This window comes from Pipistrellus kuhlii, unplaced genomic scaffold (genome assembly GCF_014108245.1).
Source record: "Pipistrellus kuhlii isolate mPipKuh1 unplaced genomic scaffold, mPipKuh1.p scaffold_m20_p_15, whole genome shotgun sequence".
Classification (NCBI taxonomy): domain Eukaryota; kingdom Metazoa; phylum Chordata; class Mammalia; order Chiroptera; family Vespertilionidae; genus Pipistrellus; species Pipistrellus kuhlii.
In genome coordinates this window covers 33326705-33340415 of record NW_023425460.1, presented here as the reverse complement: position 1 = coordinate 33340415, position 13711 = coordinate 33326705, and the positions used below count along the sequence as shown (strand labels likewise).

At 43.0% G+C, this 13711-nt stretch overlaps 1 protein-coding gene and 1 long non-coding RNA gene across 4 annotated transcripts in view; one reads left to right on the top strand and one right to left on the bottom strand.

The window, feature by feature from the left end:
• The window catches only part of WBP1L (WW domain binding protein 1 like), a 53885-nt gene extending 40439 nt beyond the window's left edge, over nt 1-13446 (bottom strand). The window contains exons 1-2 of one of the 3 annotated variants that reach the window (XM_045582051.1): nt 13116-13446; nt 2475-2596 (exon numbers count right to left, since the gene is read on the bottom strand). In XM_045582051.1, the coding sequence (XP_045438007.1) occupies nt 2475-2596; nt 13116-13431 (438 nt within the window). In that variant the 5' untranslated portion in view covers nt 13432-13446. The remainder of the gene's footprint in view (nt 1-2474; nt 2597-13115) is intronic. The other 2 variants (XM_036437921.1, XM_036437922.1) reach the window with 2 other exon arrangements.
• On the top strand, nt 9834-11519 carry LOC118718937. Its single transcript, XR_004987994.2, has 2 exons — nt 9834-9969; nt 10843-11519. It is a non-coding gene; the product is annotated as an uncharacterized LOC118718937 (long non-coding RNA).
• Nucleotides 13447-13711: the final 265 nt, after the last annotated feature.

Here is a 13711-nt window from a genome sequence, read left to right as displayed (position 1 = left end):
AACCAGGAATCAATCACCACCTTTTTTTTTTATTTAAATAAATATACTTTATTGATTTTTTACAGAGAGGAAAGCAGAGAGATAAGAAAGTTAGAAACATCGATGAGAAAGAAACATTGATCAGCTACCTCTTGCACACTCCACGCTGGGGATGTGCCCGCAACCAAGGTACATGCCCTTGACCGGAATCGAACCTGGCACCTTTCAGTCCACAGACTGATGCTCTTTCCACTAAGCCAAACCGATTTCTGCAGAATAACAACCTTATTATATACAGGACAACAGCTTCAATCAACTAAGCCATACCAGCCAAAGTGCATCCACTGATTTTTAGTGGGGAGAGGAGGGAGGGAGGGAGGGAAGGAGAGAGAAGGGGAGATGAGAGAAACATCAATTGGTAGCCTCCAGTATAAGCCCCAACCAGGGATCAAACTCACAACCTAGGTAAATGCTCTGACTGGAAATTGAACTCGTAACCTTTCCATGTACAGGATGATATTCCAACCAACTGAGCCACCAGCCAGAGATGGGGAGTAACGTTTTTTAAGTAGCGGAATACTTAGTGAGGGTTAATTACTTATGAAAACTGAAGAGCTGTCATAATTAGTTGAATTTTTACCCCAGAATCTAATTTAAATGGTTTCATGCAAGATCCTATCTTATAACAGTAAAAAATTACTGTCCATGTTTAGGGTATGGGATGTGATGGTGTTTATTTTGAGGAGCAGAACGCTTTTATTTCTTAAACATTCAAATGGAACTATTTATGGTTGAAATAATGTGAAATCTACGATTTGCTTCAAAATAATTTTACTGGGATGAATTAAAATGAGAGGGGAAATAGATAAAACAAGACTGTTCATGACAAAATTGCTGAAGTTGGTGATGGGTACATGGGTTCTCTTTATTTTTATTAAAAGAACTAAGGAGCCCAGCTGGTGTGGCCCAGTGGTTGAGCATCAACCTATAACCAGGAGGTCACAGTTTGATTTACGGTCAGGGCACATGCCCAGGTTGTGGAGCACGAAAAGCTCAAGTGATAAAAGAAAAAAATAGGTTAGCTGAACATCATCAAAATGTTATGCTTCAAAGGATACCATCAAGAAAGTGAAAAAAATAAAATAAAATAAAAATGAAAAGGAGGAAATATTTGCAAATCATTTATCTGACAAAGGTCTCATTAGGCTTAACTGTAGGATTCTCCAGTGGCTTCACTGTAAAGTAGGGTCATTGTGAATCTCCAAAAGAGACAGCAACTTCTTTAACCACATGGGCCTCTTACTGCAGATAATGGCTGCCTCAGACAGTCTTTGGACAGTAAGATAGAAGTAATGAAAGCTCAGAAAGGTAAAGCAGCTGGCCTAGACTCCAGAGAACAGGTGGTAACATGGCCAGAGCCTTAAATCTAGTTGAAAGGAAAATCTCCCCCTGGGCTGACACCTTTCCCTTCAGATAAAGAACTTTAAAACAGGCCAAAAATCAAATAGATTTTTTCCCAAAGAATATATACAAATGGCCAATAAAAATATGAAAAGCTGTTCAATCAATAGTTATTGAAAATGCAAATCAAAACCAGAGTGAGGTACTACCTCACATACACTAGGTTGGTTACGATATAAAAGACAGACAAATAAAAAGGATGTAGAGAAATTGAAATCTTCATACTTTGCTAGTGGAGATATAAAATGGTACAGCTGCTATGGAAAATAATCTGGCAGTTCCTCAAAAGTTAAACATAGATCGCCCTAGCTGTTTTGGCTCAATGGATAGAGTGTGGGCCTGTGGACTGAAGGGTCCAGGGTTCGATTCGGTCTAGGGCATATTCCAGGTTGCAGCTTGATCCCAAGTAGGGGGTGTGCAGGAGGCAGCCAATCAATGATTCTCTCTCATCACTGATGGTTCTATCTCTCTCTCTCTCTCTCCTTTCCTTTCTGAAATCAATGAAAATATATTAAACAAACAAACAAAAGAATAAACATAGCTCTGGCTGGTGTCGCTCAGTGGGCTGAGCAATGTCCCATGTACTAAGAGGTGGCCGGTTCGATTCCCGTCAGGACACATGTCCCAGTTGCAAGCTCGATTCCCAGTAGAGGGAGTGCAGGATGCGACAGTCAGTCAACTGATGAGGAGATAAATAAAGTGTGTTACACCCATACAATGGAATAGTAATCAGCCATAAAAAGAAATGAAATACTGACACATGCTACAGCATGGATGCACCTTGCAAAAATATTATGCTAAGTGAAATCAGCCAGTCACAAAATACCACATGGTGTATGATTCCATTTACTAAAACCACTGAATTGTACAATCTAAAAGGATGGTTTTTATGGTATCTAAATTATATCTCAAAAAGCTTAACAACAACAACAAAAAAAACAGCCTCAAAAACCATTTTTACCTCAGAACAGGATGACAGGATGTACCAAATGGAGGTTGGGTCAGATGTCAAGCAGCCCCAGAGAGCGCCTCACCTCAGAACAGTACACCGAGTTCTGCGTGTGGTCTAGCACTGTGGTCAGAACGGACGATGAACCAAACTCCCACTCTTGAGACATCACACTTTCTTGCTGGTGGTAACCCTCCACTCTCTTCTCTACTCAAGAGAACAACAATGATGTACAGATCAGAATAATAGTACATATTCTAACTTACCTGCTCTACAGTTTCGTTCTTTATTATTAGAAAACAATAGCTGGAAAAACACCTTTCATCGGATGCTATGGAAAGTAACGCGCATGTCTTTTGGACTAGGGGTTAACCAAAATATATTCCTAAATTCCTCCACTGGAAACGGGTCTTGGGTCAGTCAAGAAATAGGGAAGCCTTAAAGGTTCCCCAAACATGCCGAAACCGGTTTGGCTCAGTGGATAGAGCGTCAGCCTGCGGACTGAAGGGTCCTGGGTTCGATTCCGGTCAAGGGCATGTACCTGGGTTGCGGGCACATCCCTAGCGGGGGGGGGTTGTAGGAGGCAGCTAATCGATTCTCTCTCATCGATGTTTCTAACTCTCTATCCCTCTCCTTTCCTCTCTGTAAAAAAATCAATAAAGTATATATTTTTTAAAAAGGTTCCCCAAACATAGCAATAATAAGGGAGATTAGCATTTACTAATTTCTAAGTACTTTGTAAGTATTAATTCAATGTATCCTCACCATAACCCTATAAGCTAGGTGTTATCATCCCATTATACAGATGAGAAAACTGAGTTAACGAACTAGTCCAAGATTATAGGGAGGTAGTGTGGCTCCAGACAGAGTCTGTACTCTCAGCAATGTTACATCCAAGGGTCCCTTATCCTGGGATGATCATCACAAATAGGTGGTTGGTTGGGCGGGCATGCAATTAGACGTGTGCGTTACATAGCAACTGGGCGACATTTTGCTCCAGGGCACCTGCCTGACACTTTCCAGGGGACTACAAGCCACTTCCTTCAGCGCCCAGCAGGCATTTCTACTTCTCCAGCCACAGGCTCCCAGTCCTTAGGTGAATCCTCCTCCTCAGCAAATGGAACAATGGGCTTGCAGATGGGGAAAGGACTGAACTTTTGAACAAGTAAAGTGAAATGTTCCCCTAGTGCTCATGTTGACAATCAGAAGGAACCTCTTCAAGGATATTCACAGGACACAGGTAAAAAAAATGTTGCTTACACTTTGGGGAAATGAGCTCTTGCATACCCTAATAAAGGGAAGGTAAACTGAAAGAACCACTGTGGAGAGCAACTTGGCACTACTGAACCCAAATTTCCTATCCCATAACTTCACCATCCCCAATGCCACTTATAGGAATCTAGCACAACTACAGAAAGAAATTAAGTACAACAATGTTTACCTCGCAAAAACTTGGACACAATGCATGTATCTATAAAGGAGTGATTAAATAAATAAAGGTCTAATACAATAACATACAGGCATTTAAAAAACATTAGCGATGCACTGGCCGGTTTGGCTCAGCAGACCAAAGGGTCATGGGTTCAATTCCCTAGGCTTGATCCCAATCAATATGTCCCTCTCACATAGATGTTTCTCTTCTCTTTTCTCCTCTCTTCTCATCTCTCTCTCCCCGCCTCTGCCTCTCTCTCCCCCTACCCTTCATTCTCTCTATAAGAAAAAAAAAAAAAAAAAAAAAAAAATCAATGGGAAAAATACCTTTAGGTGAGGATTTAAAAGAAACAAAAAAAAAGTGGATATAAGTTTTAAAATGTTTAATTTTTTTTTAAATCAGAGATATAACACAATATATTCAGGTTTTTAAAAGTTCATGTTATAAATTACCCCATTTTTGTTTTAAAAAATGAAAGACAGCCGAAACCGGTTTGGCTCAATGGATAGAGCGTCGGCTTGGGGACTGAAGGGTCCCGGGTTCAATTCCGGTCAAGGACATGTACCTTGGTTGCGGGCATATCCCCAGTGGGGGGTGTGCAAGAGGCAGCTGATCGATGACTCTCTCTCATTGATGTTTCTAACTCTCTATCTCTCTCCCTTCCTCTTTGTACAAAATCAATAAAATATATATTTTTAAATAAATAAATAAATAAATAAATAATGAAAAACAATAAAGAACCCTACACATACCACCAACTTTACATTTATTTATAGAAAAAAAATATATATATACATACACATATACACATGTGTGTATATGTAAATAAATGTATATATGTGAATTTACTACTAAAGGGTTTGGGCAAAAGTAGGTTTACAGTTATAATACAAATAATACAATAATAATAATAAATAATAACACAAAATATACTGTGTTTCGTGTACTCACAACTGTAAACCTACCTTTGTCCACCCTGTATATTTATAAATTGACAGCATAAGCACAAAAACCACCAAGAATACACACCAAACCACAGACTTTCACCTTTTACTCTAAGCACTGTTGTATTTCTAGATAATTTAACATTGTTAGGATCATGTGTTACTTTTGTGTAATTAAAAACTGATGTGAGCCCGGCTGGTGTGGCTCAGTGGTTGAGCATCGACCTATGAACCAGGAGGTCATGGTTCAATTCCCAGTCAGAAAGCTGAATATACATATACATATATATATATATTTAAAGAAATAAGAAAAAACTACACAGGATGATGAACTTCTCACACTATTGAACTCAAACACTATTCAACTACTAAAAAGCTACAATGCTCCAACATCCCAGTGTAAAAAGCCAAATATTAACTTTCTCACCCAAAAAAAGCCACTAAAGGCAAAATAATAAGTTCTGACCAATAAATGAAGCTATGGAGTTCTATTTTTGTTTTATTTTATTTTTAAATATATGTTTATTGATTTCAGAGAGGAAGGGAGGAGAGAAAGAAGCATCAATGATGACAGAGATTCATTAATCAGCTGCCTCCTGCACGCCCCACACTGGAGATGGAGCCCACAACCCGGGCATGTGCCCTAACTGAGAATCAAACTGTGACTTCTTGGTTCATAGGTCGATGCCCTCCCACTGAGCCACAACGGCCGGGCAATAAATGAAGCTGTGGAGTTTTTTGTTGTTGTTTCTATGCTAAATTGGTTTTTAATACAAATGGAGTGAAACTGCCGATTTCAGGTGAGGAACATAATTTAGGAAAGGGTGAACAAAAAAAGCATGTAGAATTATGAAAAACATGAATACTTTCGCCATGAACAGATGCCTCTGATCTGCAAGAATGTTTAATGAAACAGTGTTATGACATAAGATCTGTCTTGCTTGACACTTAAAAACAAAAACAGACATGTTTTTATAACTTGACTCTAGGTCCCACACCCTTCCCAGCCACAAATATCCTTGCATCGTCTTTCGCTCACTTTTACCTCTTTCAAAACAAGTTTAAATTAAATTCTTTAAAACACCTAAAATCATGAATCAAACCTTAGTTATGGCCCTCTGAGGGAGATGATGGCACTAGAAACAGAAGATACGTACATAGCTCACCCGCTTTCCCACAGAAGAAAGTAGGGAAGGAAGGAAACCAAAAGTAAATAAATCCAGGCCATGGGAATGTAGCTGAGTAAGTAAGAGCATCCCATGCAAGACTGGCGATCTACAAGTCTGGGAGAATGACCTACTTTAATTCCCACCCTGGGAAAGCCCAGGATTGTATCAACAAGCCGTAGAATTCAATAGGATGAGATATGTTTCCTTCCCTCTCCTTATTTCCCAGATTGCAATGTTCTCTATTTATTTGTATGTCTTTGTTTGTGGTTTCCACATTGCAAGCAGTTTTTTTTGGCCAGACTTTGCTCCACCTAGTGGAAATACAAAGGATGGTCCAAAAGGGAGGTGCCCACAGCCAGACATCAGCCTGCCTGTTGTATGCCACTGACGACAGGTCACAGCGCCGTCACTCAGTGGCTGCTCAGACGGATAGGTGGTCCTGGCAGTGCCCACAACTGGGTTGCAGGGTAAGAAATAAACCCACCTGGGTCCCGATGGTTTCTCCAGCGTTATTCCTAACAATTTACGACAGGAAAGAGGCCCTCTAGGGCATAGGGATGGCCAGGAATTCCAAAGGCAGTTGGAATTTTGTACCCAAAGCCATGTAAAGTGGCCACAGTATTTATAAGAGTTGCTGGCTAGTGCCCAACATCCACAATGAGCTGTATCCTGAGGCCTGCAGGAGAAGACTCTCCTCTAGTCACGGCCTTCCTGGCATGCAGGAATCGGCTTTCCTCCTGGTGACCCTGAAAACACCTAATAGTTTCTGCAGGCTGAGCGTGTATGAGAACAAGCAAACGTCCGTGAGGCTGGACGTGAGGGCAGAGCCAAGACTTGGAAGGGGGAGAGGAAAAAGTTGTAAGAACATGACTCAGTTCCGATTAGGGCCATGGAGGACACTGAGAAAAGAAAGTAACTGGCCATCAGCTTCACTGGGGCGAAAACAAACATGTTCTTCAAAAAAACCACAAAGGCAGCCCAAAGCAAGGGAAAAGAAAGTTCAAAACTGGGTGACTAAGGGAGGGCTCACCTGCTTTCTAAACCACAGACTAAAAAAAAATATGCTTTTTTCAAAATGTCTGATGTTGGCTGACAAAGTAGGACTGACATGTCAACAAATCTGAGTGTAATCAAGAATCAGGATTTAAAGCTTTAAGTTATCCCACCTAAAATGTGTTGTCAGAGGGTATTTCATACACTTCACAATGCTATGCTCCCTCTTTGTAGGAAAGCTGACCTCGAACCCTGTGGTAACTAAGTAGGATCTGGTAAGATACCAGAGTTTCTCAACCTTGGCCCTACTCACAACAAAGACAATTCTTTGTGGAGAGGGACCATCCCGAGCATTGTAGGATGTTAAGCAGCATCACTGGCCTTCACTCACCAGATGCCAGTAGCACTCCCAAACTATAACACACCAGAAATGTTTCCAGACACTGACTAATGTCCTCTGGAAGCAGCAAAACTGTCCCTAACTGAGAACCACTACTCTGAACACATAGATTCACCGTGGAAAGTGACCTACATAGCTAAAAGATAACAGGGACAAAACTAAACTCAAGTGATGGTATAGAGTCAAGGAAGTCACTTTCGAATCTCAGTTTCCCAACTTAGTTTGGGAGTTGTTAATTACCGTATTTTTCGGACCATAAGACGCACTTTTTTCCCCCCAGAAGTGGGGGGAGAAAGTCCCTGCGTCTTATGGTTCAAATATAGCCTACACATATACTTTAAAAAAAAAGTTTTTTTACTTGCCCGGCTCTGTGTGGTCTCTGTGTGCTTGCCTGGCTCTAAAATGGTTCTAAATGCTGCTGTTTACTTTACAGGGTTGATTACATGTGTTTATGACTGTGATGTTGGGTTTTAATGCACATAAAATATTTTAGGACACTATTTGTTTCAGAATCTTTTTTCTTCATTTCCCTTCTCTAAAAACTGGTGCGTCTTATGGTCCGGAGCGTCTTATGGTCCGAAAAATACGGTACTTACCAACTACAATGTACTCTGAGGACCACCAATATTAACAGAAGTGATGATTATTATATTTAATAACCATTAAACATATTCCAAGAGCCTTACATATATTGTCTTTTCACCTCAGGACAAACCCACTAGGTTTATTTACTTATTACTCCCATTTTACAGATGGGGAAACTAAGGCACAAAGAGGTTAGGTAATTTGCTCAAAGGATAGTTAAGTAGAAGAGTCAGGCTTGGAACTCAGGTGGGCTGCCTCCAGAGCTCATGACCTCACCACTGTGTTAGACTATACCCCAGGCCCTCATTGGAAAGCTGTTAGACTTGCATTGTCTAATATGTAGTCAGTAGCCACATGTAGCTATTTCATTTAAATTAATTAAAATAAATATCATACCACTTTGGAAAACAGTTTGGCAGTTCTTCAAAAGATTACATATAGAGTTACCATATGACCCAGCAATTCCATACATACCCAGGAGAAATGAAAACATATGTCTACACAAAAACTTGTACACGCATGTTCACAACAGCATTATTCATAATAACCCAGAACTGGAAACAGCCTAAATGGCCGTCAATTTAGGAATGAATAAATAAAATGTGGTATATTCATACAACTGAATGTTAAGAAATAATTCATACAACTGAATGTTAACAAAAGAAATAATATACTGATATATGTGATAATAAACTGATCTGTCAACATTGATGAATCTTAAGAACATTATGCTAAGTGAAAGCCAGTCATAAAAGACCACATAAGTGTATAACTGCATTTATATGGACTGTCCAGAATAGGCAAATCCATAGAGATAGAAGTAGATCAGCGGTCGGCAGGGGCTGGGGGAGGAGGGTGTCAAAAGGAGAGAGACTGCTAATGGCTATGAGGCTTCTTTATGGGGTGATTGAAACTGTCCTAAAATTAGATAGTGGTAATGGTCACACAACTCTGTAACTTATAAAAAGGCATTTTATGTACACTTTAAAAGCATGAATCTTTTGACATGTTAATTATATCTCAAGAAAGTTGATATAAAAAACTAAATGTCATTAAACACTCAGTTCCTCAGTTATCCTAGCCACCTTTCAAATACGCAAGAGCCACACGTGGGTAGGTGGCTACCAAAATGAACAGTGCAGAAAGATCATTTCCTCCAACATCACAGAACATTCTACTGGATAAGCACTGCATCAATGAATGGGTCAAAGGCCTCCTTTACCATCTAACTATTTTTCAAGTCTCACTACTTTCACACGCCTCTTCTCACACCCACATAGGAAGAGTCCGTCTCCATAGGAAGATGCCTCCTCCACATGCATGCTCCATTTTCTCCCCCCTCTTGGTCTACAGACATTCCACCTATCCTTCATCCTTCAGAGCACATCCAAATGCCTCTTCCCTAACGCCCACCTTCCCCTGGCCCTAGCAGAACCAGTTGCTCCCGCTGGCCTTTGCACTTCATTGATCCCTCTGGATTACAAATCGTTGTGTGTGCTATCTGTCTTTCCCACAAGATGACCAGCTCCTTGAGGACAGGGAATCTGTTACTTATTTGAGGGTTCCCAATGCCTAGCAATAATAATAGCCTGCTGCAGAGTAGACATTTCGGTATATGTTGCTGAATTCTACTAAAGGGATTTACAGAAACTCAAGGTATTGGTTTTCAACATTGTTCACTTTGGTGTGTAAAACAGACTTCAAGCCGAAACCGGTTTGGTTCAATGGATAGAGCGTCGGCTTGGGGACTGAAGGGTCCCGGGTTCAATTCCGATCAAGGCATGTACCTTGGTTGCGGGCATATCCCCAGTAGGGGGTGTGCAAGAGGCAGCTGATCGATGACTCTCTCTCACCGATGTTTCTAACTCTCTATCTCTCTCCCTTCCTCTCTGTAAAAAATCAATAAAATATATTTTAAAACAGACTTCAAAAATGAAGGAAGAGGATTTGAATCTGAAGTCTCCTATCCCATTATTCTACGAGGAGTGTTGGTGATTGTACTGAAATGCCATTTTTAAGAAAGAAAGCCTTCTGGACTGAAAACTGGGGCAATGTAGGTGAGTAAAGGAGGGAATTAGGGGCCAATGGGTATTCCATTGAGAGCTGGGGAAAAACTGCAGGGACGAGGGCCCCCATCCAATTCAAAGATTTAAGCATGGCAGAGGAGAAGGAATGACCGCATCTCAAGCCACTGGTTGAGTCACTTCATGGAAAAAGACTTCTTTACTAAATCTTTATTTTAGATCTATAGCCAGGTTTTCCTGGTTAAGCCCAATCAAAAAGATAAAAAAGAAATCTATGTTATCTCAATCATAATTCAACTGGAAGAGACAAATGCCAAGGCCTTACTATTTAGAGACCTTACTGGGTTTTTTTTGGGGGGGGTTTTGTTGTTGTTTTTTTATTCTCTATGGATTCAAGGACTCATAACGGAATTGCCTCATAACCTATAGGTGAGTTAAGTCTAAGTTCCTAACCACAGAAGTGAGCTAAGCTAATGAACTTTTCTGGGCCAGGATAGCAAGAAATTCTTTCAGAGCTATTAAGAGGGAAGCACCTAAATATCATGTTTTTCGTATATTAAATACATAAGGGGGGGGGAAAGTTGTACTTAATAGAGCCATTTCAACAAGGAGTGTGGAGAGTCCTCAATTCAGGGTTAGCTGAAAGTCACCTGTTGAAATAAGGACAGTGCGTACCTGAATTTTTTTCTTTCCTGATTTCCACAAACCAAAAACGAACAAAAACCAAACTGGCTAACCTGTGGTGGATTCCGAGTTAATAATTATATAATAGCTCCCATTCCAAAAGTTAAAGATTCAAAATACAAATCTCACGACAGATATACAGTATTCCCTGACAAAGAGACAGGAGGAAAGGGGTCAGGAAGAGGGAGACTACTCATTCCAAAAACCTTCCCTTCTCTGCAGGAACTGTAACCACATAATGGCTGCAGGTCAGTGCATCCATCCAAATGGAACAAAGTACAAAAGCCACCCTGTCCCCAAAGTAAGTATTGGAAGTGCCAGAAACATGATAAGAAAATAGCCTGTGCTCAACAAACTGCTCTTAGGACATGACACTGAAGATCCTGTCCCACATTTTCTCCCAGGCTTGCATGACATGGTAAGGAAGCTCCACTTGCCATCCTTCCTCCCACTAAAGAAAGGGATGTTTCCCACCACTGACTCTGAGGTCTACCACTCCCCTCCAAGAGAGCGAGGCAGTCCACAGACTCTGGGCACCCACCTCCGGAGGCTCAACATTCCTCAATCAACCCTTTAGCAAGGCTAGTTCTTCACTGGTAACTGGAAACACCCTTTAGACAGACAGAAGTAGACAGGTGCAAAGGGAAAACAACAGTTTGTTCTATGTTTTGTTCTGTCAGCATTTATACTTAATTTTACCAGTCCAAATGGTGGTGACTTTTGAATGGACATAGAAAATTGATTTCTCCTGCTGGTTTGATTTTAACTGGGAAAATAAAGAGCCCCAACAAAGCCTAAAACGAAAGAGTTCAGACTTAGAAAAGGGAATATACTGGCCCAGAAAGTGAGCTCTATTACATTCACATGTTATTTCTAATATACATAAATATACTCTGAAGGGGGGTGGGGGGAAACAGGACACGTCAATCGATAAATGTATAAGCAGACTGTGGTATAGCCATACAGTGGAGTATTACACAGCCATAAAAAATAACTAGGTACTGGTTCATGCTACAACACGGACGAATCTGGAAAACGTTGTGCTAAGGGAAGAACCCAGACACAAAAGGCCACACTGTAGAACTGCATTTATATGAAATATTCTTAATAGGTGGACACATAAGAGACAGAAAGCATATTGGTGGTTGCCTGGGATGGAGAAAGTGGGGAACAGGGGGGAACTGCTTAATGGGAAGAGGGGTTTCTTTTGGGAAGTTTTAAAACTAGATAGAGTGGTGGTTGCACAACCTTGTTAATATACTGAATGCCACTGGATTTTTCACTTTAAAATGGTTAAATGGTTTTAAATGTGAATTTCACCCCACTTAATCTTTAAAATAAAGAATACTAATGGACAAAACAAAGATGCATACAGTATGTAACTAGGCAGCCCATGAACTCCTCAGGGAAAAGGTAAGTATTTTTTTGCTGGGACTCAGCTGCTACTCTTGATCACAACGCAAGGTTTCAAGTACTAGGCTGTATAGATTCTGCCATCGTGTGTGTGTGTGTGTGTGTGTGTGTGTGTGTGTGTGTGTGTCTGTCTGCCTGTCTGTCTGTCTGCAAAGACAGGGAAGGGAACGGAAAGTGAAGAAAAAAAACAGAATGGGAAAGCCTTGCCAAACGCAAGGAAAGGAGGGGTCATTACCCCTGGTGCACCCCACCCAACTTGGCATTAGGAGTAATGCTCCCATTAAGGTTTCGAAATGCCAGCCGGAGCTGGAATCCATACAAGCCAGCTTCTCTGCCTAAATAAAAAGCAAGCCACCTAGCAAGAAAAGCTCCACTCAGGGTGCTCCACTTGCTGCCCCTATTGGCATCGGCACATCCGTTTGCTCAAAAGCCTTAGGCTAGCCCAGATCAGCGTCAGCGCCCGGCTCTCGCAGGCCGGCCAGCCTAACAGCAAAAGCTTCTGAGATCTCAAGTGCGCCCCCCCCCCCACCTCATCCCACCTGCCTTCCAAGAGTCCTTCCTCCAACCCCTTAACTCCAGCACTATTAAAAATGGTGCCCTCAGAACATGCCCCTGCTCCAGCCTGAGATAAATATCCTCCCAGCCGCTCCTCCCTCAGGCCAGCTCGGGAGCCCACGGGCCCGACCTGCACCCGCACGGACGTACACGCGGCACCGCTGCTTGGAACTTGCTCCACGGGGAACACGAATGCACCCCACACGCCCCAGCTTGGCACCACTCCCCAGTCACAGGCATCCCAGCCCACCTGACCTAACAGCCGTCTCAGAGGCCCGCACTCGCCTGGCACCATGCCCCTGCCAACCTCCCAGAAACCAAAACAGGTGTCCCTCAGCTGCACACCGACGCCCCCTTAGGTCCTGTCCACTCCACCCCCAGGTGTCCCCCTGGGGACCCCTCAACTCTTGGCAGCCACACTCTTCAGCCCCCTCCAGCTAGCAGCGAGGCCGCCTCAAGCCTCCCCCAGCCCAGGCCTCAACGACCCCCAGGCTCCCCGCCGGGCCCGGACGCCCCCTCCCCCTTACCTGCGGGGGTTCCGCCCCGGCTGACAGGGGGCTGGGCAGCGCCTGGAGGAGCAGGAGCGCCATGCCACCCAGGAGCCTTCTCCTCTCCATCCCCCTCCTGCTCCTGCTCCTCCGCCACGGCGCCGCCACCACCCTCCTCCTCTTCCCTCTCCACCTCTTCCCTCTTCTTCCTTCTTCCCTTCTTTTCCTGTTTCACTCTCTCCCCCCGCCCCCTCCCGCTTCCGGCTCTACTCCACCCCGGCCAAAACACCCCGCCCCCAAACACCGGGGAGGTTCTCCGGTACCGGCGCCTCATTGGCCCGTGCCCTCCGTCCATTCGTCCAAATGGCTATCGATCAAACCGAAGTCCCGCCCCCACTGAAGTCCCGCCCCACGGAGGCGGAAAACCGGCGGAGCCAGCCAATGGAAAGTAGGAGGAAGCTGGGCCATCTTGGGTGCTGCCAGCCGGTGTGGAGGAGGAGTGTCAGGAGTCGCTCCGGTCGGGGGGCGGGGCCTCCTCGAACGCGTGGTATTGAACAGTCGCATTCGGATGTGGCCATCTTGAGTGTGGCGGAAGTACTAGGTTGCCACAGTTCAGCCAAGAAAGAGAAGGAGCA